This window comes from Trichomycterus rosablanca, chromosome 13 (genome assembly GCF_030014385.1).
Source record: "Trichomycterus rosablanca isolate fTriRos1 chromosome 13, fTriRos1.hap1, whole genome shotgun sequence".
NCBI classification, from domain to species: Eukaryota; Metazoa; Chordata; class Actinopteri; order Siluriformes; family Trichomycteridae; genus Trichomycterus; species Trichomycterus rosablanca.
Genome location: NC_086000.1, coordinates 14608971 through 14631998, shown reverse-complemented (window position 1 = coordinate 14631998; position 23028 = coordinate 14608971). Strand labels below are relative to the sequence as shown.

The window sequence follows — 23028 nt, the reverse complement described above, 5'->3', positions numbered from 1 at the left end:
CAATAAATGGATAGATTTTGAAATTGCATCATAGGGAAACTAGTGACCTTAGTAAAGAGGAGTTTAGGAGGAAGATAAAACTGAACCACAAGGCTGCAAAAAAAACTTACCATCCCTTTGTCAAAGCTGTAACTGCTAACATTGACTTTGCTGAAGCTTTTTGTGTGTAAAATTATAATGTACATGCAGCATGTTATATAGTGCCTCAAATAAGAAAAAAAATGTGTGACGTGATTCAGACAGGCTTAAACTTGACTGTTTTTTTTTTCAATACATTTTGCTGTGATCTCACAGATGTCTCAACAAGAAGATGTCTCTGAATATGAACATGGACGCATACGGGAGCTGCAGGAGCAGCATATGGCCATCCAGAAAAAGACCTACACTAAGTGGATGAACAGTGTCTTCTCCAAAAATGGGGTAGGCACAATTTTTAACTCATGTTACTATATAAGGTAAATTATTTATCTGCAAAAACAACTGTAACAACTTTTTGGAATGTGTCCGTAAAATTATGTGGCCATTTAGTCAAAAGATAATTTTTGAGATTAGCCACTGATGTTGGATTAGATTGTCATGTTTGCAATTGACTTTGCAAATAAACCCAAACGTCTTCAGTGTGGTGAAGCTCCGGTGTTATGGACCCACCTTCCGTGGAGATTGGCAGTGGGCTTGACTTACAGAATCATGCCCATCTGCCCTGTCACTAATGGCCAGCAAGGGGTATGGAGGTGTACACTGTCTGTGGCATTCTCTTTATTCAAATGGCAGGTGGCAGAGCCCTTGAAATACGGTTCTCATTGAGCTTTTAATTTCTGGCTAATTGGGGGTATGGTGACCCTCTAAGACCGAAATTAGAATAAAGTGGTTACTAAAATAAATACATTTTCAATTTTCAACTGTATATAAATTTTGATTGGACAAACATACAATACATGCAGCTTAACCAATATTTGATGTTATGAGGCGCTTCTGCACAGACGTCTCTATCCGCTAACCAGGGTATTTGCACAGCGTTTTAAGACCCCACCCACTTAGTCCGGTCATTTCCCCATCCCAGCAGACATGGTGGCCAATTTGTGTCTGCTGCAAACACTGCCCGCTAGATGAGGCTCAGAATTGAGACTGATACCGGGGTGTTCAGAATCTCGGTGCTGGTGTGTTAGCGGAATACCCCGCTGTGCCACCTGGGTGCCACTTAAAATGTTTTTAACTAAATAATAGATATACGATCCATAAATGCCTGCACAGACATACACATAAATAATTCATATATAACATCAGATCGTAACCTGCTGTCTGCATGAATCCACCAAAATATGGGCAAATAAGAAGGGGTCGGTGGACTACACATGCACCGGAGGGAGCGAGTGTCAGGCAAATATATCCTTTTCTGACGCGATCGTCAGTACTGTCGTTTATGAAATACTTGTGGTTGTTAAGCATTCACAGGCTCTAGCAGCTTATTGTTCAGTATGGGCATTATAAAATGCCCTGGCACATACACTCACGAGGAAATCACACTCATTATCATGGAATGACTCAGCTGACCACATATTTTCTTTGTCGAGATGACACATCTGTTATCAACCATGAGGTAATGGTTGTGTCTAAGTCTTATGACTCCTGTTATTATTTTACAGTTACATAATAATTTCAGAAGGTAATCTCTTGTTAGTAGCTTTTCACACTTGATGAACGTCAATCAGCTTACTTTACACTGCCAAGCCAAAACATTAAGATCACTCCCTAAAATAAGCATGGTGATGTCTATTTCATATAATACATGTTGGGCTGATGGTAGATATGTGAAGTACACATGTTCAATGCAGCATATTAAGGCAACATTAAGAACCAAATTACCCTGATATGGGCCAAATATTCATGGCTAGATGACTGATTTCAAGAATCTATGACAAAACAAGACATACTGAGGGGTGGTGAGAACCCACTGACAGTGGTCTGAGGAGGGACAAGCCATGAAAAGCCAACAGGTTGTTTGGCGGCCAAGATTTATCAATGCCAGAGAACACAAAAGCTATAAAGTCTGCAGATAATTTTAATACTGGTGATGAGGTGAATGTGTCACACCACACAGTCCATCAAACCCTTCTGCAAATGAGGCTGCATTGTCACAGGTCAGTCAAAGTGCCCATGCTAACTCTTGTCCTTAATAAATTAGCAGGCAGGCATTAGAACTGGAAATCAAAACAATGGAAGAATGTATATTAATGGCAGATATGGCAGAATGGATTAAAGGACGATCCACCTTACAACATAAAGAGGATGAAGGACCTACTTGTGGACACTACAGGATATAACAGAACTCCTTCATATGTCCTGTGGACACATCCATGGTTTACGTGTTCATCTGAAACAATAACTGTGCTTTTGTGTGTTTTTAATTGTTTCTAAGATGGAAAAATACATGGAATTAAATGGGTTCAGGCATTAGGTTCAAACGTATAGTAATTCTTGACTAAAAAAAGTAGGTGTACATTCATTGTTAACAGGTGTATAAATTTGATTATATAAAATCAGTTATACACCGCTCAGCCATAACATTAAAACCACCTCCTTGTTTCTACCATTTTATCAGCTCCACTTACTGTATAGAAGCACTTTGTGGTTCTACAATTACTGACTGTAGTCCATCTGTTTCTCTGCATGCTTTGTTAGCCCCCTTTCATGCAAATCTTCAATGGTCAGGACTCTCCCAGGACCACTACAGAGCAGGTATTATTTGGGTGGTGGATCATTCTCAGCACTGCAGTGACACTGACATGGTGGTGGTGTGTTAGTGTGTGTTGTGCTGGTATGAGTGGATCAGACACAGCAGCGCTTTTGGAGTTTTAAAAGACCTCACTGCCACTGCTGGACTGAGAATAGTCCACCAACCAAAAACATATCCAGCCAACAGCGCCCCATGGGCAGCGTCCTGTGACCACTGATGAAGATCTGGAAGATGATCAACTCAAACAGCAGCAATAGATGAGCGATCGTCTCTGACTTTACAACTACAAGGTGAACCAACTAGGTAGAAGTGTCTAATAGAGTGGACAGTAAGTGGACACGGTATTTAAGAACTCTAGCAGCGCTGCTGTGTCTGATCTACTCATACCAGCACAACACACACAAACACACCACCACCATGTCATTGTCACTGCAATGTTGTGAATCATCCATGACCTAAATAATACCTGCTCTGTGGTGGTCCTGACCATTGAAGAACAGAGTAAAATGGAAACAGATGGACTACAGTCAGTAATTGTAGAACTACAAAGTGCTTCTATATAGTGACTGGAGCTGATAAAATAGACAGTGAGTGTAGAAACAAGGAGGTGGTTTTAATGTTATGGCTGATCAGTGGATGTTACTCCATTAAACATCTTTGAAATGACCTGGAATGTCGGACAAGTTTATGGCCATGAGTCCATATATAGTTGACAATATAGTTAATGTATTATTGGCAAATATAATTTATTATTGTAGGTATAACAGAATATAACATTTTGCCAACATGTTATGAGGGTTTCAATAAGGCCTGATTTTAAACCTTCAACATCTTCATAACATTCTCTTTTATATCCTACACCTAAACAAGACTCAGGATAATCAGGGTGATTAACCTTTAAACTTTTTTAGAAACTTTAGTTATGAAACCCTTGGGTAGAACCCCTAGAGGAAGAACATAAAAAATAGAGAAAAGGATATAGCTCATAAATCAAGGTCTTGCATAAACATTTCAGCAATGTTAAAGCCAGGAAGGAAAAGGAAACATGGCGAGTGCCATCATTTCATGAGGGACATTCATTGTCATGACACTATGTTTGTGAACAAATAAGGAATGAGCCAGATGAAGATATTTAACTTAAAGTTTGCATTTTGGTGTTACTGTGAATCAAACATGTTTTCACATACAGTTGCTATAGTCATAATGAGTCAAACAATTAAAATGATCTGAGAGCTGGATATGTTGCTGCCATTAATTGTTCCTATTCTATGTTTCTGTTTTTTCCATTTTCATGATTTGTTCCTGTTATATAACACATTCAGTGGAGGGACATAAAAGTAACATATTAACAAGTGGCCATGCTTTATATTGTGCATTTTATTCATATCTGGTCATACGCTTGCAAGACAAAGTTGTTGCATAACTGAGAAGAAATTTTAGACCATTTGTAATTGTTTGCATGACCAGCCCTCTTCAGGTCATGCCACATTATGTCAACTAGGATGGATAGATAGAAGGTCCAGACTGGATCTCTCAAAAAATGCATTCCAAAACAGTTCTTGACACAATTTAATACTTTTGGTTGACATTAATTTTTAAGCATATTTTTAGTTTTTATGTTATAATACAAATACAAAAAATAAACTGTGTTATTAATGCAAGTTTATTGAATGACCATATTGTCTTTTTGGGACATTCATCTGTTGTTTTTTTATTAATTGCACCCTTGGTGTGGTCTTAGCAGGTTGTTCACTCTTTACAGTAGTAAATTCCCCTAATTTGCAGACAGTTTGTGAATGTACAAAAGTTCAGGTCTTTATTAATACTTTACTACTATCTAAGTCAATAGTTTACATACACATTTAAACATACACATTTAAAGGATGTTTGCAATTCATGCTAGTCTTAGGATTTATGTGCTCACTGCAACTGTTTTTCATTTGTAATGAAATACTTTTTTAGCATTTTTTCCGAAACTGACACACACCCCTTCCGACACGTGTGCAGTAACCGACTGCATCTTTTCACCTGCACGAGGCTCGTTCATATGCGAAACAGCTTTGTGTACGGAGATCCGCACCCTGATCAACGCATTACTCCTTAAGTCTGTGCAGACACCATCGACCAGCCAGCAGAGGTCGTAACTGCATCAGTTATGAGATTCCGGCTTTGACTCCCACCCTGTATGAACAACAGCCAATCATTGTTCGTGTTGCCGCCCAGCCCAGACGGATGGCAGAGCTGAGTTTCAAACTGATGAGTTTGAAATGTCAGTTCTGGTGTGCTAGCATGTTTACCGTAGTCCTGACTGACTTTCCTGTAAAATGCAGTTTTAAAGTGCAGTTATAGTCCTTCTAAAACTGAACTTATCTGCTTAATAAAATGGAACAGAACAGCTGAGAAAGTTGGCCCATTGTAGGCCTGTATGTTTACCACTTTGGCTACTAGGCAGTTGTAGCCTAGTGGTTAACATACTGGACTAGTAATCAAAAGGTTACTGGTTTAAGCCTCATCACTGCCAGGTTACCACTGTTGGGTCCTTGAGCAAAGCCCTTAACCTTCAATTGCTTGGACAATATACTGTCACAATACTGTAAGTCATTTTGGATAAAAGCGTCTGCTAAATGCCGAAAATGTAATAGAATATACAGTAGACTTCAAAATGTAAAGAATCCACCATCTGTGTGGAGTATGCATATGTTTCCTCTGGGTACTTTGGTTACTCTCACCTTTTAAAACATCATTGTAGGTTGCTACTTAAAATCACTCTTAAATCTGAGAAAGTAAATGAATGAGTGATACCTTGCAATGGACTGGCACAATTCTTAGGGTTATTACCTTACAACCAGTTGAATATATGCTAGAATCTGAGACATTCTGCACTTTATTTTTGCATAAATAGAATGCCTTTATTCGTCATAGAGGGTTAAATCCTTGCTCAAGGGTCCAACAGTGGCTGCATGGCTAAACTGTTATTTGAACTTTCAACCTTTTAATTGATAGCCCAAAGCCCTAGCCACTAGGCTACCACTGTCCCTATATATAGTAATGCAGCTTAACAATTTGTGCAATACAATACAATAATAATAATGTAGAATTGTACAATAATACATGTGTATCTGTGTGTAGGAAGAGGTGGCCTTAAATGATGTGTATACCGAGCTCAAGACTGGAGTGCACTTGGTTAGACTGTTGGAGCTCATCTCCAGGGAGAAGCTGCCCAACCCTAGCCGACGTATGCTCAGAGTACATTGCCTGGAGAACAACAGCATTGCCATAAACTTCCTCAAAACCAAGGTGCAGTTTGTAGAATGTAATCAAGAGTACAACTGACAATATACACCAATCAGGCGTAACATTATGACCACCTCCTTGTTTCTACACTCACTGTCTATTTTATCAGCTCCACTTACCATATAGAAGCACTTTGTAGTTCAACAATTACTGACTGTAGTCCATCTGTTTCTGTACATACTTTTTTAGCCTGCTTTCACCCTGTTCTTCAATGGTCAGGACCCCCACAGGACCACTACAGAGTAGGTATTATTTGGGTGGTGGATCATTCTCAGCACTGCAATGACACTGACATTGTGGTGGTGTGTTAGTGTGTTGTGCTGGTATGAGTGGATCAGACACAGCAGCGCTGCTGGAGTTTTAAAAATACCATGTCCACTCACTGTCCACTCTATTAGACACTCCTACCTAGCTGGTCCACCTTAGATGTAGATGTAAAGTCAGAGACGATCGCTCATCTATTGCTGCTGTTTGAGTTGGTCATCTTCTAGACCTTCATCAGTGGTCACAGGACGCTGCCCACGGGGAACTGTTGGCTGGATATGTTTTTGGTTGGTGGACTATTCTCAGTACAGCAGTGACAGTGAGCTGTTTAAAAACTCCATCAGCATTGCTATGTCTGATCCACTCATACCAGCACAACACACACTAACACACCACCACAATGTCAGTGTCACTGTAGTGCTGAGAATCATCCACCACCCAAATAATACCTGCTCTGTAGTGGTCCTGGGAGAGTCCTGACCATTGAAGAACAGCATGAAAGGGGGCTAACAAAGCATGCAGAGAAACAGATGGACTACAGTCAGTAATTGTAGAACTACAAAGTGCTTCTATATGGTAAGTGGAGCTAATAAAATGGACAGTGAGTGTAGAAACAAGGAGGTGGTTTTAATGTTATGGCTGATCAGTGTATAGTCTTATCATGTTTTCAACTAGCATTGCTGTCTGCTTGTATTTAAGAGTTTTTACCATCCCAACATTTTTGGAATTGGGTTTGTACTGACCAAATATGGTTCTTTGAAAAATATACTTTCCAATCTGGAATAAGATTAGAAATAATTTTGCTTAATTTTTCCTTTAGATCAGAGTAGATCTGATTGGCCCTGAGAATGTTGTGGATGGAGACAGAATTCTGATTTTGGGCCTCTTATGGATCATCATTCTCCGATTCCAGATTGGGGCAATCAATCTCGAGGAGGTAAAGTCCCAAAACATATTTGTCACATGACCGTATTTTCTGTTAATTCCTGATATAAGAAATATAGCTTATCCGTTGTAGCTAAAACATTCTGCTCTGTTTACAGGGCAGTGGTAATGCCAGCTCAGCACGGCGTTCAGCCAAAGAGGCTCTTCTTATCTGGTGCCAAAGAAAGACTTCTGGCTATAACAATGTTGATGTCCAGGACTTTTCCAGCAGCTGGAGAGATGGCCTAGCCTTTAATGCTCTCATCCATGCTCACCGGTATACTCAATTCTCATTGTATACTCAAACGTACACAGGGATTTTATCTGATTTGTTATAGCAACAGCAACTGATGATTCTATATATACGTTTTGTTTCAGACCAGATCTATTTGATTATAATCGACTCCATCCAGGTGATGCAAGGAGAAACCTGGATCATGCTTTCAGCCTGGCTGAGAGCAAATTTGGCATCATGCAGCTACTTGACATAGAGGACGTTGCAGTGCCACATCCTGATGAGAAGTCCATAATGACTTATGTTTCACTCTACTATCACTACTTCTCAAAAGTAAAACAAGGACAGACCATCCAGAAGAGGATAGCAAAGGTCAGTTAGAACATAGGTGATAGAATTTATAGGTGATAAATCAAAGACAACATACAGTTTAACATCTGGATTAATTTGTATTTGGAGGAAGCCAGAAGGTGTTTTAAGCACATCATTCTGCTGCCAACTGAAGGGTGGAGTATTTATTATGGCATGGGCAGCCATCTGGTGGAAATCATGAGCCCTTACACTTGCTTTGCATCACAGTAACAAGTGCATCACATACCTAAAACACTCTTAATGCCTTCATACATACTAATAAAGAAACTAAAAGTGAATGAAGAATATAGCCATGCATCTTTCAGAGCCTGCCCAATCCCCACATTTAAACATCATAACGTTTCAAAATGAGGTTCTGGGGTGCAGAGTGCAAAGTAAATCTACCACCTCCATGATATATCTACCACAAACATATCTCAAACAATTAAAAGATTTTAAGGAATAGTCCATCATCTGGCACAAACCACTTGAATGGCCTTGTATGACAGCAATCTAAAAGGGATTTAGTAGTTGTAAACCCTGGACTTACTCCTCTTTAGATTATTTATTGTTAAGGGTTTTTCTTATTTTGGTTTGCTAATTATCACATTAAGTGCACCTGTAAGCATCCAAATGCATGCACACTCAAGTGCATGTCTTACACTCAGATCAATACTGTTGCCCCAAATAGACATCTTATTACCTCCGCCCATTAATCCTGAATGAGGACAGCTTATTGGATTTTACAGCAGGACTAGGGGAGGAGTACAGGTCCTAATCACATAAGCATTATCTCAGCTCTGGTAAAACAGACAACCAGGAGAGTTAGACCTTTCCACAACACAGTAGGCTTTACCATGTTTCATCACCATGACAGAAAAGGTTCAGACAGTTGAAGGAAATGCGTAGGATTTGAGTTCGGAGGGCAAAAGATTTCATTTTCATTTTAACTCTGGCCAAGGACTCATGAGAGGGGCTGTAGTGAGAAGTGTCCAGTTCCGCCTTCACTCACCACCATGTCTCTATGTGTGAACAGGAGCTGTCAGAAAGTCGTGTTAAATAATAACGGACAAGTCTTTTGGACAACTACAACAGGTTTAGTTAGAGAGTGTGCTGTTCGGTGATGAGACAAGACAGTCTGCGAGTTTTTTTTGTGACCGGTGCCCTGCTGGGTCATTAAGGGGCCATGTCTTTTAGTGGCAGTTTTAGCCATCAGTGGCTGAGATGGCAGACTATGAGGGAGGCTATTATTAAACCACACAGGAGTCTGGGCAAGGTGTGTATAAGTAGCAGATGTAGTGTGCTGTGTTGATATGAATAACAACTGCTATATTGACTTTACCCAATGTGTTTACCACTAATGAATGATTCTGGTAATGCCACAGACTTGGTCTAGAATGGTCTGGAAATGTAATTGTAAAATTTTAAATTCTTTCTTACATAAGCTTGTCTTAAAGCTTAATACCTGTAAGATGTTAAATACACCATACATACAATGAGTATAACATGCATTGGTTACTAAAATATGTTTCCTATCCTAAAATCTCCATATGTACAGTCCTTTTAAAATAAACGACTGTTTTACACCAATCAGGCATAACATTATGACCACTGACAGGTGAAGTGAATAACACTGATTATCTCTTCATCATGGCACCTGTTAGTGGGTGGGATATATTAGGCAGCAAGTGAACATTTTATCCTCAAAGTTGATGTGTTAGAAGCAGGAAAGATGGGCAAGTGTAAGGATTTGAGCAAGTTTGAGAAGGGCCAAATTGTGATGGCTAGACGACTGTGTCAGAGCATCTCCAAAACTGCAGCTCTTGTAGGGTGTTCCCGGTCTGCAGTGGTCAGTATCTTTAAAAAATGGTCTAAGGAAGGAACAGTGGTAAACCGGCGACAGGGTCATGGGCGGCCAAGTCTCACTGATGCACGTGGGGAGCGAAGGCTGGCCCGTGTGGTCCGATCCAACAGATGAGCTACTGTAGCTCAAATTGCTGAAGAAGTTAATGCTGGTTCTGATAGAAAGGTGTCAGAAGGGTGCTCATGCTGACCCCTGTCCACTGCCGAAAGCGCCAACAATGGGCATGTGCGCATCGGAACTGGACCACAGAGCAATGGAAGAAGGTGGCCTGGTCTGATGAATCATGTTTTCTTTTACATCACGGGGATGGCTGGGTACGTGTGCATCGCTTACTTGGGGAACACATGGTACCAGAATGCACTATGGGAAGAAGGCAAGCCGGCAGAGGCAGTCTGATTCTTTGGGCAATGTTCTGTTTGGAAACCTTGGGTCCTGCCATCCATGTGGATGTTACTTTAACGTGTAACACCTACCACCTACCTAAGCATTGTTGTAGACCATGTACACCCTTTCATGGAAATGGTAGGATAATGCGCCCTGCTACAAGGCAAAAATGGTTCAGGAATGGGTTGAGGAGAACAACAATGAGTTTGAGGTGTTGACTTCGCCTCCAAATTCCCTAGATCTTAATCCAATCGAGCATCTGTGGGATGTGCTGGACAAACTAGTCCGATCCATGGAGGCCCCACCTCACAACTTACAGGAGTTGAAGGATCTGCTGCTAATATCTTGTGCCAGATACCACAGCACACGTTCAGGGTTCTAGTGGAGTCCATGCCTTGATGGGTCAGGGCTGTTTTGGCAGCAAAAGGGGGACCAACACTATATTAGGAAGGTGGTCATAATGTTATGCCTGATTGGTGTATATGTGATAATCTTGCTTCAAATTTATGTTACATCTGTTATACCTTTTTAGTAAACCTATTAAATAAATTAATCTTAGGTATGCTGTTAGTGAGTGTAACCTATCTTGTCTAATATAACTGGAATGATGGATCATTTAAAACAGAAATTATTTATCTACAAATAAAAATGGCCAATGACAGTTGGTACAGATAGGTATGCCTAATAAACTGGTTGCTAAGTATATATCTAGACATTAGAGATGATAGGCTTCCTTATGGTTACAAGCAGCTCAGTAATGTAATTCACTCTGCTTCCCTTGTGACCACTCTACTCTACTTTCAGATTGTGGACTTTCTGAAAGAGCTAGATGACATGAAAAGTCAATATGAGTGCATGGTCTCTGACCTACTTCACTGGATTAAAACCAAGATAATAGAGTTGGATGACCGCTCCTTCCCTAATTCCTTGCCGGAGATGAAGCAGCTAGTGGCTGCCTTCAAGAAGTTTCGCACTGTGGAGAAGCCCCCTAAGTACCAGGAGCGGGGTGCTATCGAAGCCCATCTCTTCAACCTGCGTACAAAATTGAGGGGCAACAACCAGCGTGACTATGTTCCTCCAGAGGGCAAGAGCCTTGGAGACATTGAAAGGAATTGGACCATGCTGGAGAGGGCAGAGCACGAGCGAGAACGGGACCTGCAGAGTGCGCTCCTGAGACTGGAACGCCTTGAGCAGCTGGTGCAGAAGTTCAACCGCAAAGCAGCACTCAGAGAAAGTTACTTGGAGGAGACGGTGCAACTGGTTAAGAAAGATGATCTGAAAGAGCTAGAAAGCTTAGAGAACGCACAAGCTGCAGCTCAGAGGCTGGAGGCCCTGTGCACTGATGTGTTGGCTCGAGAGCCCCGTTTTAAGGCCCTCAGTGAGATGGCAGCTGTCATTGAAAGGGAGGATTACCACAGCAAGAAACATGTTGTCTGCAGGTGAGTGGGTCAGTTTTAGAGACACACAAGGAACAAGGATGCATGCCTGGACACCTAAGTGTTTATTACATATATTTACTGTTATAAATAATTTCACCATTTTTGTGTGTGACAGGCAAATGAATATCTCAAACAAATGGCAAGCTCTGCTCCAGCAGTTGCAGCAAAAAAGAGATTCCATTCGAGATGCCATGAATACACTTGCTGTTCTCAAGGACATTGAGTTAATTTCCCAAGACCTCAATGAGCTACAGGTCATTATGAGCTTAAACAACCTTAGTTCATCAATTTCTATTTAGCTTAAATATAATAAACTGTATATCTATATTCAATTTTGCTTTTAGGTCCAGGCAGGGTCCTCAGAATTGGGAAAACAGCTACCAGATGTGGTGGAATTACTCCAGAAACAGGACCTGCTGGACACCAAGATTTCCTCCCTTGGTGAAATGCTAAGTACCATAAGCAACAGTGCCTTAAAAGGAAAACACAGGGATGTACTGCAGGTTCAGAGCAGAGTCAAAAAGCTCAATACCCAGTACAACTCGCTTCTGGCTCTCAGTGAGAACAGGTGAAGTATTTAAATGTTCCATCACAGTTTTATAGTCTGGTACAAACAATTCCTATCTCACAAACATTTACCATATTTAATGCTATGTTCTCAGCCTGGAATGCCTTACCCACATGAAAATGTGATATAGGACTTATATGCCCCTATTTCAATAATGGTTTTTCCACATATGTTAGCTGTAAGGTGATATGTTATTATAACATACATACTGCCTCTGGGGCAGGTGAGGGCTAGTGGTTAAGTTACTGAACTAGTAAGCCAAAGGTTGCTGGTTCAAGCCCCACCACTGCCCGGCTGACACCTTTTGGGCCCCTGAGCAAGGTCCTTAACCCTCAATTGCTTAGACAATATGTAGTCGCAGTGCTGTAAGTCGCTTTGGATAAAAGCGACTGCTAAATGCCGAAAATGTAAATGTAAACGTCCTCTGGATGTACAGTACAGGCCAAAAGTTTGGACAAACCAGCCAAAAGTTTGGACACAACTTCTCTTCAATGTTTTTTCTTGATTATTTTTATTTTCTACATTGTAGTAGATTAATACTGAAGACATCCAAACTATGAAGAATTATGTAGTGAACCAAAAAGTGTTAAACAAACCAGAATATGTTTTATATTTTACCAACTCTACCTCTGCACAACCCAACTGATGGTCTCAAACACATTAAAAAAGCAACAAATTCCAAAAATTCACTCTAGACAAGGCACAAACATTCATTGAAAACCATTCCAGGTGGAAACCTAATAAAGCTGGTTGAGAAAATTTCAAAGAGTGTGCAAATCTGTCATTAAAGCAAAAGATGGCTACTTTGAAGAATCTAAAATATAAAACATATTCTGGTTTGTTTAACACTTTTCTGTTTACTACATAATTCCATACGTGTTCCTTCATAGTTTGGATGTCTTTAGTATTAATCTACAATGTAGAAAATTTAAAAAAAATTAAGAAAAACCACAGGAATGAGAAGGTGTGTCCAAACTTTTGGCCTATACTGTATGTAAATGTAAGTTTATACCATATATGAAATACCCACAACAAAAGTGTGTATGTACATATACTAAATATATCTATAGGATTAATGTTTATATGGTATTATATGTTGTATCCATATATGTTTTATATATATATATACACACTACCGTCAAAAGTTTGGGATCACTGTGAAATTTTCTGTGAACACACATGAGATTTGGAAATATAGCAAATAAACAGGACATGCAGACATTGTCAGAGTAAGAAATTTTGATTTTAATGGAAATGATGACTGATGTACTGATGTGATTTTGTCTTCATAAAAAAAGCCACCTTTTGCAGACCAACTGCTCCCACAACAGCTCAATAGGGTTCAGATCCGGAGACTGGAGAGTGCTGGCCACTCCATTACAGTCAGAATTCTGGCTGAATCCTTATTTCTTAAATATTGCTGGCACATTTTGGAGGTGTGTTTGGGGTCATTATCCTGTTGTAGGATGAAATTGGCCCCAATCAAGCACTGTCAACAGGCATGGCATGGCGTTGCAAAATCTTGTGGTAGCCTTCCTTCTTTAAGGTCCCTTCCACTCTATATAAATCTCCTATTTTACCACCTCCAAAGCATCCCCAGACCATCACGCTGCCTCCACCATGCTTGACAGATGGCATTAAGCATTGGTCTTGCATCTTTGCATTGTTCCTGCGCCTCACAAATGTTCTTCTGTTTGATCCAAAGACCTCAAACTTGGACTCATCTGTCCACAACACCTTCTTTCAATCTTCCAGTGTCCAATGTCTTTTCTCTTTGGCCCATCGCAGTCTTTTCTTTTTATTGGCCTGTGTGAGGTATAGCTTTTTCTTGGCAATTCTGCCATGAAGTCCAGCATCTTGAAGTCGCTTCTTCACCGTTGATGCTGACACTGGTGTTTGATGGGTTCCATTTAGTGCAGCTGTCAGTTGACAACCTGTGAGGCGTCTTTGTCTCAAACTGCACAGTCTAAGATATATATCTTCTTGCACAGTTGTCAATCGGGGCCTCCCACTCTTTTTTCTGTCCTTGTTAGAGCCAGTTTGTGCTACTCTCTGAAGGGAGTAGTTAACAGCATGGTAAGATATTTTCAGTTTCTTTGCAATATCTCGCATTGAGTAGCCTTCCTTTCTTAACACAACAATAGACTGACGAGTCTCTAAAGAAAGTTGTTTCTTTCTGGTCATTTTAAGCCTGTAAGCAGGCCAACAACTGCTGATGCTTCAGCACTACTAAACTAACCAAGAATGTCGTGCTCCCTTTTAAGCTCCCTTATTAGTATAACGTTTTATAGCTGTGCAACAAAATTAAAAAAGGGTTTCCTAACAATCAATTAGCCTAATAACATTCTTAACTTGGATTGGCAGCCATACCAGGAGATTGAGGCCGAGGACTGAATTGCTGATAATAAAACTATATGCAAAATAGGCCTCTATACAAAAATAGGCTTTAATGCAAACATTTTCATTCTTAAAAAAATCATCGGATACATTTAAATTAATTGTGTAATAGACAAAATTGTTTGTGAATGAAAATGTGTTTTTCTTTGGAAAAGAGGGAAATTATATATATATATATATATATATATATATATATATATATATATATATATAATATATATAGAATGTTTATATATATATATATATATATATATATATATATATATATATATATATATATATAGAATGTTTGTATAATATTTAAGTATAAATAATTGGGCATAAATGTTTTTTTTTTTTCTTGTTTTTTTTTTTTACGTATGGGTTATTTCCATCACATTAACATTTCATCAATTTCGGAACTAGTCATGTACCCTGGACCCTTGCATTCAAACCAGAGATTGTTTGGCAAGGTCATTGTACCTAACACTGTTCGTCTGATCAAAAGCAAGCATCACTGAATGCTAAATGCGGGCATGATGCAATTTCTGCCAATAGTACAGTATTTGCCATAAACGCTAATAATTTATTTCTTTTTTTTTTACTGGAATCTGAACCTATTTCCAAAAGGAGGAAAGCACTTGAAGGGCAGCTGAAGCTCTTTGAGTTCTTCTACGACTGTGAAGAAATGGAGGCATGGATCTATGAAAAGTGGCTGTTGGTGCAAGCAGCATCTTTAGGCAGAGACCTCAGTCAGATTCAACAAGCAATTCAAAAACACAAGGTTTGCATCTTTACAAAATTATCATAAAAATGCCAAAGACGGCCTAATAAACTAGAATGAAAATCTGACCAAATAATCGGAAAACAACCTTGAATGACCACAAGAGTTTACTGTAATATTATTCGGATCTAATCTTGTTTGTAGACTCTGGAAGCCGAGGTGCAGTCACAGGAAGCTCTGTGCTCTAGAGTTGTGTCCAGAGGTCAGGAATTGTGCAGAGGGAGACACCCCAACGAACGAGACATTCAAAAATGGATTCGGACCCTGCAGAAACAGTGGCAGCAGCTCAGTGACCAAGTTACAAACCGCAAGAACAGACTGCATGCAGCCATAGTCATCAAACAGGTTCCATTAATTGCTAATTTCTTACAACTTGTGCAGAATATGTATCTGCAGCAAATGCATATTATTAATGTGTGTGTGTGTGTTTGCCCTGTGATGGACTGGCAACCTTATTGGGGTGTTTTCTACCTTTTGTCCAATGTATCAGGCTCACTGTGATCCTGACCAGGATAAAGAAACCCTAAAACAAATAAATGAATGAATTAATAAATACATGTATATACAAACTTTTGGAAAGGCCATTTCTTGTTTTAGCATGACTGTGCTCCTGTGTACAAACAAAAGAGCCAAAATGACGAGTTGTGTGGTGAAACTCCAGTGACCTGCACCTTCACAATGAACTGAAACATTGAACATTGATTGCAAGGCCTTTTCATCCCTGACTTCATGAATGTTCTTTCACGTAAATGTGTACAAATTCTTATAGACACACTTCAAAATCTTGTGCAAAGCCTTTCAAAAAGTGTAAAGGCTATTATAGGGCAAAGGGGCAACAACTTTATTTGAATGCCCATGGTTTTGAAATAAATTGTTCGACAAGCCGGCATGGTGGCTCGGTGGGTAGCACTGTCGCCTCACAGCGTGTCTGCGTGTGTTTCCTCTGGGAGCTCCGGTTTCTTCCCACAGTCCAAAAACATGCAGTCAGGTTAATTGGAGACACTGTATACAGTCTGTTAGAACATTAAACACTGTTTTCCTTACAGTACTTTGCTGATGCAATGGAGGCAAACTCATGGCTAAATGACTGCAGGCCATTTCTCATAGATGAGGATTATGGGAAGGATGAAGTGAGCGCTACCACCCTGCTTCAGCGACATCAGAGACTGGAGAAAGACATGGAGGCATATGCTTCAGAAGTAAAGAGGCTCGGGGAACAAGCGCAAAGTGCGGCCCAACTTGCTACTCTAACTGTAAGTGATAATATCTACAGCCCAAAAGCATTAGTATTTACATTACAACCACAGACCAGAAGCATTAGCATTTACATTATATTCACAGCCAAAAAGCATTAGCTTCAGTCTATTAGGTAATTAAGGTGTAAATATTGTACAAAGCAAGTCTTTGGCAAAAGCCATCTTTCACCATAACAATAAGAAACGTGTTGTGTAACAAGCACACCTGCCGTGAACCTCAGCAGCGTAGCTCTGTTACAGAATCATGTCCTTCTGCATTCCCAGTGGTAGCCTAGTGGGTGGAGCTTTGAGCTATCAACTGAAAGGTTGAGAGTTCGAATCCCAGCTCTGCCAGACAGTCACTGTTGGGCCCTTGAGCAAGGCCATTAACCCTGTCTGCTCCAGAGGCGCCATACAATGGCTGACCCTGCGCTCTGACCCCAGCTTCCAAACAAGCTGGGATATGCGAAGTAGAAATTTTGTTGTACTGTATACCTGTATATGTATATATGACAAATAAAGGCATTCTATAAATTACGTGTAACCTGTAACTACCTTTTGTAGGGCAGCTGTAGCCTAACGGTTAAGGTACTGGACTAGTAAGCAGAAGGTCGCCGGTTCAAGCCCCACCACTGCTAGGTTTCTGCTGTTGGGCCCTTGAGCAAGGCCCTTAACCCTCAATTGCTCAGACTGTATACTATCACAGTACTGTATGTCGCCTTGGATAAAGGTGTCTGCTAAATGAAAATGTAAATGTAAATTTGACCAGCAAATTGGACAAGGAACTGCAAATCACTGATGTGTCCATTTTTCCTGACTTTCACATGCACCTTGTAGATAATTAATTCTATATGTCACTTTTTATCTGCAAAAGTGATGCTGGGCCCTTCTGGTCCAGTTTTCAGCTTGTGTATAAGGCCATCACACTTTTATCTATTTCGGGGAACTCACCTGGTGTCCCCACATGACAGAACTGCCATGACAGAGCAAGCTGCCTAAGAGGCAGAATGACAGCACTTTTAAGGACATGTACCATTTGGTCATGTGTCCCATAGTGACTCTTCCCTGTATCAGCCACTTTTAATAGCTATCACCAAATTTCTGGCACAGCTTTGGCCACTATGCTTGGTGAAATTGGTTGGGGTTCAACACAATTTGCTGGTTATCAGACCCCACCTGTAAATCCACATAGGTTGGTAGGGCTGGGGTGCTACGTGTATATTGCTGTCCCATGCTTGTTTTGAGGGTTACCTTTGATGTTTCCTCTTTTCCCAAAAACTGGGTTGTCGCAGATGGCTGAAATAGCCTCTCATAAAGTGACAACCAGTTCCCAGTTCCTTGCTATTCTTTCTCTATCCACTTTTTGTTGTGGACTCCATGTTCTACCCTGGTTAAGCATCCTACACTTGGACTTATTTTCATTCTTCCAAGTGCAGGGCTTTACCTTGGGCTCTAGTAGTGAGGTGCGACCTCCCTCATTACATTTTGTTTATGGTTCAGAAACAACCTTTCCTAGAAATATACACTATAAACCACCATATTACATCTTTTAAACATTGTTCTAGCACTATAAAAGCACTAACAGTAATGTTTATGCTCCAATTTAGACAGAACTTCAACAGAGCAAAATGGTCCACTACAGTGATTCATCAGGAGATGAAAACGACGCTGTGAAAGTAAAAGAAGCAATTACCATTAAAAACAAGGAAACTTTTAAGGTCTCACCACAGATGCAGGAGTTTAATGCAAAAATTAGGTTTAAATACAGAGGTATGAAAACCACATTCTTAAAATGCGAATTTGCTGCTTTGATTGTGATGTATTCTAGGTTGTACAGCAAATAACTATGTTTTTTAAAGGTACGTTGCTGACCTGGGATCGTGGGGAAATGCTGACGATTTTCAGCAGAGAAAACGATGACAAGTTTCTTGTGCAAGACAGTAAAGGAAATAAACAAATAGTGCCTTCTACATACATTACAGTGCTGCCTTCAACTGTAAGACTCTTACATTCCACAAATCATTATTTTTCATTCTTTTCTACACTGATGAGCCCAAACATTATGACCACCCTCAAAGAAATTTAATGTCAACATTTTTTAATGACCATTGCGCATGGTACAGTCAGGGGTACATTATTAATGTTGGGGCTGATAGTACTTACTTATAGTAATGTCCCATTGCCCTGACTAAGACCTGACTAACTTTAATGAGAGCCAAATTGTTATAGCCAGATGACTGGGTCAAAGTATTTATTAGTACCTATTGACAGACTACCACAAACTACCAACATGGTGTTGGACTGCCAAGACTGCTCAAGTTGCAGATAATTTCAATACTAGTGATGGGTGGCTTGTGTCAAAAGTTGTGTAATGAACCCTTCAGTGTATACGGCTGGAAGGTTAATTGTTGAACGCACCTACAATGGGCATGTGAAGGTCGGAACTAGACATTTAAGAAGGATGTGTACGACCTTAGCCCACATGTGTCATTTGCTTAGAAAGAAGGCCCCAGGATGCACAGTGACGCACTCCATCTCACAATGTACAGCATTTGTAGGACCTGCAGCTAATGTCTTGGTGTCACCCTCAGAGGTCTTGTTTACTCTATGCCTCTGTGGGCCTGTGGGTTTTGACAGCATATTAAGGTTCCGTTCATAACATTTGGCTCATCAGTGAGTAATCATTAACATTTTAACATGACCAACTAATAACAAGCCCTTTATTATGAATTCTGAAAATGTAGCAAGCACCAGCTGTGCCTAGAAATGGGGTTCCAGAGAGCCCAAAACAGAAAGTAAACCGACCACGGCGTACACGTTCCATGCGCCGGGGAACTGCTGAAATCTCAGTTACATCGATGCCTGACCCACACTTCCAGAGGGATACTATAGAGAATACACAGAGCAGCTTAGAGAAAGACTTCAACAGTGTCTTTCAGCTAGTACAGGTAAAGTATTAAAAATTAAGACCTATAAATAAACTTATAAATGAGTACAATACTTTAAAATACTTAGCACATATGGCATATCATCCAATATGTACTTGATTATTATAGATACCCTTATTTATTAGATATGAGTAAAAAAGCTCAACGGTCAAATGGCAAGTTTAATCTAATACAATACAGTGTAAAGGCTTGGCTCCATCTGTTGGTGGAAGTGGTGAAATGCAAGTTCTGTTAAAACGTAAATAAAGAAAGAAATACAAATTATATTCAGTTACAGATAACAGGTAGCTACACAATTTTGGAAAACCTGCATTCCTAGAATTGTTTTTTCGTAGGCTCATAATATCTGTTTTTTCACCTCTAGTCAAAGAGAAAGATCCTGGATGAGACTGTTAGTTTGCTTAGGTTTTACGGTGCTTGTGAGGAGTTTGAGTCCTGGATGGAAGACAAGGAGAACATTCTTAACACCTTTAGCTCCAATACTGATGATATTGATATTGTGCAGGCCAAATATGAGGTGGGTGTTAACAAAACAGGAAATATACACTTATCAGCCATAACATTAAAACCACCTCCTTGTTTCTACACTCACTGTCCATTTTATCAGCTCCACTTACCATATAGTCAAGTCACATTTATATAGCACTTTTTTACAATAGACATTGTCTCAAAGCAACTTTGCAGAATCCAGGACCAACAGACCAAAACCCCCTATTGAGCAAGCCGAGGGCGACAGTGGCAAAGAAAAACTCCCTTAAAAATACACGAAGAAACCTTGAGAGGAACCAGACTCAGCAGGGACCCCCATCCTTCTTGGGTGGCCTGAAGGCTACTTTAAATAAATAGGATTTACACAAATCATACAAACACAAAATTAAATTGAACTGAAAGTTATAACTAGCAAAAAAAAAAAAAAAAAAAAAAAAAAAAAATAGAAGCACTTTGTAGTTCTACAATTACTGACTGTAGTCCATCTATTTCTATACATACTTTTTTTTAGCCTGTTTCACCCTAATCTGACTCCCACAGGACCCCTCCCACAGGACCACCACAGAGCAGGTATTATTTAGGTGGTGGATCATTCTCAGCACTGCAGTGACACTGACATGGTGGTGGTGTGTTAGTGTGTGTTGTGCTGGTATGAGTGGATCAGACACAGCAGAGTTTTTAAATACCGTGTCCACTCACTGTCCACTCTATTAGACACTCCTACCTAGTTGGTCCACCTTGTAGATGTAAAGTCAGAGATGTACTCATCTATTGCTGCTGTTTGAGTTGGTCATCTTCTAGACCTTCATCAGTGGTCACAGGACGCTGCCCACGGGGCCCTGTTGGCTGGATATTATTGGTTGGTGGACTATTCTCAGTCCAGCAGTGGCAGTGAGGTGTTTAGAAACTCCATCAGCATTGTTGTGTCTTATCCACTCATACCAGCACAACACACACTAACACACCACCACCATGTCAGTGTCACTGCAGTGCTGAGAATGATCCACCACCCAAATAATACCTGCTCTGTAGTGGTCCTGGGAGAGTCCTGACCATTGAAGAACAGCATGAAAGGGGGCTAACAAAGCATGCAGAGAAACAGATGGACTACAGTCAGTAACTGTAGAACTACAAAGTGCTTCTATATGTTAAGTGGAGCTGATAAAATGGACAGTGAGTGTAGAAACAAGGAGGTGGTTTTAATGTTATGGCTGATCAGTGTATTTAAAATATACATTTAAATATCATCTATTTTAACTGTGCTAAATGTATAATTATTTCCAAATGAAGAATTTTCTTACTGAACTTGCAAGTGGAAAGGGGCGGCTTGATGACATCACCAAACTGAGTGAAGAACTTGTGAAAAAGAAGCACAGCAAAATGAAAGAGATTCTTTCCAGACAAGCTCAGGTTGTTCAGAGGTAGGAGGAACTGGTTATATGACAACATTAACTTGAAATATATCTGCTATCTATGTGCAGCTATCTCTGTCCTGCTGAAGTTCAAAAGAATTCTAGAAAACAAACCACTAAAGTTGGCAGTAAACGTTGTGAACAATAAGAAATAGAATTAAATTCACAGGTTTGCATACGCTTGGGGTCTATGCATCAGAGCAGGCTTTGGACAATAATGATTTAAATAAAACTGTTCTATCTGTTCTATAATGAAACAAATACTTCTTTGTTAAAGAAAACCAACAAACAAAAAACAACTAAAAACTTTAGTTACAGTTTAGTTTACAGTTTCTTCATAACATATTAACAAAGACCAAATTACAATATACAATAAACATAAAAATATAAAATGCAAAGAATATAAATACAAAAATACATAAATACAAAAAATATTAAACAAAATACGATATACAATGTCAAGTCAATTATATTTGTATAGCGCTTTTTACAATGGACATTGTCTCAAAGCAACTTTACAGAATCCAGGACCAACAGACCAAAATCCCTGTTGAGCAAGCCAAAGGCAACAATGGCAAGAAAAAACACATCAGACACAGCAGCGCTGCTGGAGTTTTTAAATATTGTGTCCACTCACTGTCCACTCTATTAGACACTCCTATCTAGTTGGTCATCTTCTACACCTTAATCAGTGGTCACAGGATGCTGCCCACGGGACGCTGTTGGCTGGATACTTTTGGTTGGTGGACCATATTCAGTCCAGCAGTGACAGTGAGGTGTTTAAAAATTCCAGCAGCGCCGCTGTGTCTGATCCACTCATACCAGCACAAAACACACTAACACACCACCACCATGTCAGTTTCACTGCAGTGCTGAGAATGATCCACCACCCAAATAATACCTGCTCTGTGGTGGCCCTGTGGGGGTCCTGACCATTGAAGAACAGGGTGAAAGCAGGTTTAAAAAGTATGTAGATAAACAGATGGACTAGAGTCAGTAATTGGAGGTGGTCATAATGTTATGGCTGATCAGTGCATATTGTCTTTCTGTGATTAGTAAAAAGCTTAATACATTTTTCTATTGTAATGCATGTAATTCAGTCTAAAGGCACAGTGAAACCCAGCCTTATTTATATGGCCACAGAGAAATAACTAGATGTTGTCAATCAATTTTAAATAACAAGGAAATATTATAAGTCCATAAGTCCAAGTTAAATGTCATTACAGAACTTTTTACCACCAAAATAATCTTATTGGCTGTGCATATATTTTTGACCCAAATTCTGTGACATTTTCAGAAAACGCAAAATAAATTCAGAAGGTATTCAATTATTTAATATGTATAGACAAAGTATGTATGTCCCAATCACTTACATTTACTAACAATCTTATTATTTTTTATCGTATGCTCTTTATCATCAGATGGCAGCACATTCAAACCTTGAAAGATGAAAAGGGTCACAAACTACTCAGCTCAGCTGACATCAACTCTTTCTTGCATACCTGTAAAGATGCCAAAGTCCAGCTCCTGGACAAGCTGGACCAGCTGGATACTAGCGATGTGGGCAGTTCTGCTTCAGCCCTACAGGCTAAAGAACGCAGTCAGGTTCAGGTTGAAAGGGAGATAGAGGCACTTGAAAGGAAGATTGAATACCTAAAGAGTGTGGCAAAAATGTGAGTCTCACATCAGTCAAATGATTCACCCTTACTAATTGGTTCATGTATAAA

At 39.8% G+C, this 23028-nt stretch overlaps 1 protein-coding gene across 1 annotated transcript in view; it reads left to right on the top strand.

The window, feature by feature from the left end:
- Nucleotides 1–294: 294 nt before the first annotated feature.
- Nucleotides 295–23028, top strand: part of sptbn5 (spectrin, beta, non-erythrocytic 5) — a 78007-nt gene continuing 55273 nt past the window's right edge. The window contains exons 1-17 of the mRNA XM_063007925.1: nucleotides 295–420; nucleotides 5864–6031; nucleotides 7113–7229; nucleotides 7336–7493; nucleotides 7595–7823; nucleotides 10855–11489; nucleotides 11605–11743; nucleotides 11834–12057; nucleotides 15064–15217; nucleotides 15362–15562; nucleotides 16264–16470; nucleotides 18060–18222; nucleotides 18312–18448; nucleotides 19197–19400; nucleotides 19765–19917; nucleotides 21180–21310; nucleotides 22723–22974. Coding sequence (XP_062863995.1) covers nucleotides 295–420; nucleotides 5864–6031; nucleotides 7113–7229; nucleotides 7336–7493; nucleotides 7595–7823; nucleotides 10855–11489; nucleotides 11605–11743; nucleotides 11834–12057; nucleotides 15064–15217; nucleotides 15362–15562; nucleotides 16264–16470; nucleotides 18060–18222; nucleotides 18312–18448; nucleotides 19197–19400; nucleotides 19765–19917; nucleotides 21180–21310; nucleotides 22723–22974 — 3398 coding nt within the window. The remainder of the gene's footprint in view (nucleotides 421–5863; nucleotides 6032–7112; nucleotides 7230–7335; nucleotides 7494–7594; nucleotides 7824–10854; nucleotides 11490–11604; nucleotides 11744–11833; nucleotides 12058–15063; nucleotides 15218–15361; nucleotides 15563–16263; nucleotides 16471–18059; nucleotides 18223–18311; nucleotides 18449–19196; nucleotides 19401–19764; nucleotides 19918–21179; nucleotides 21311–22722; nucleotides 22975–23028) is intronic.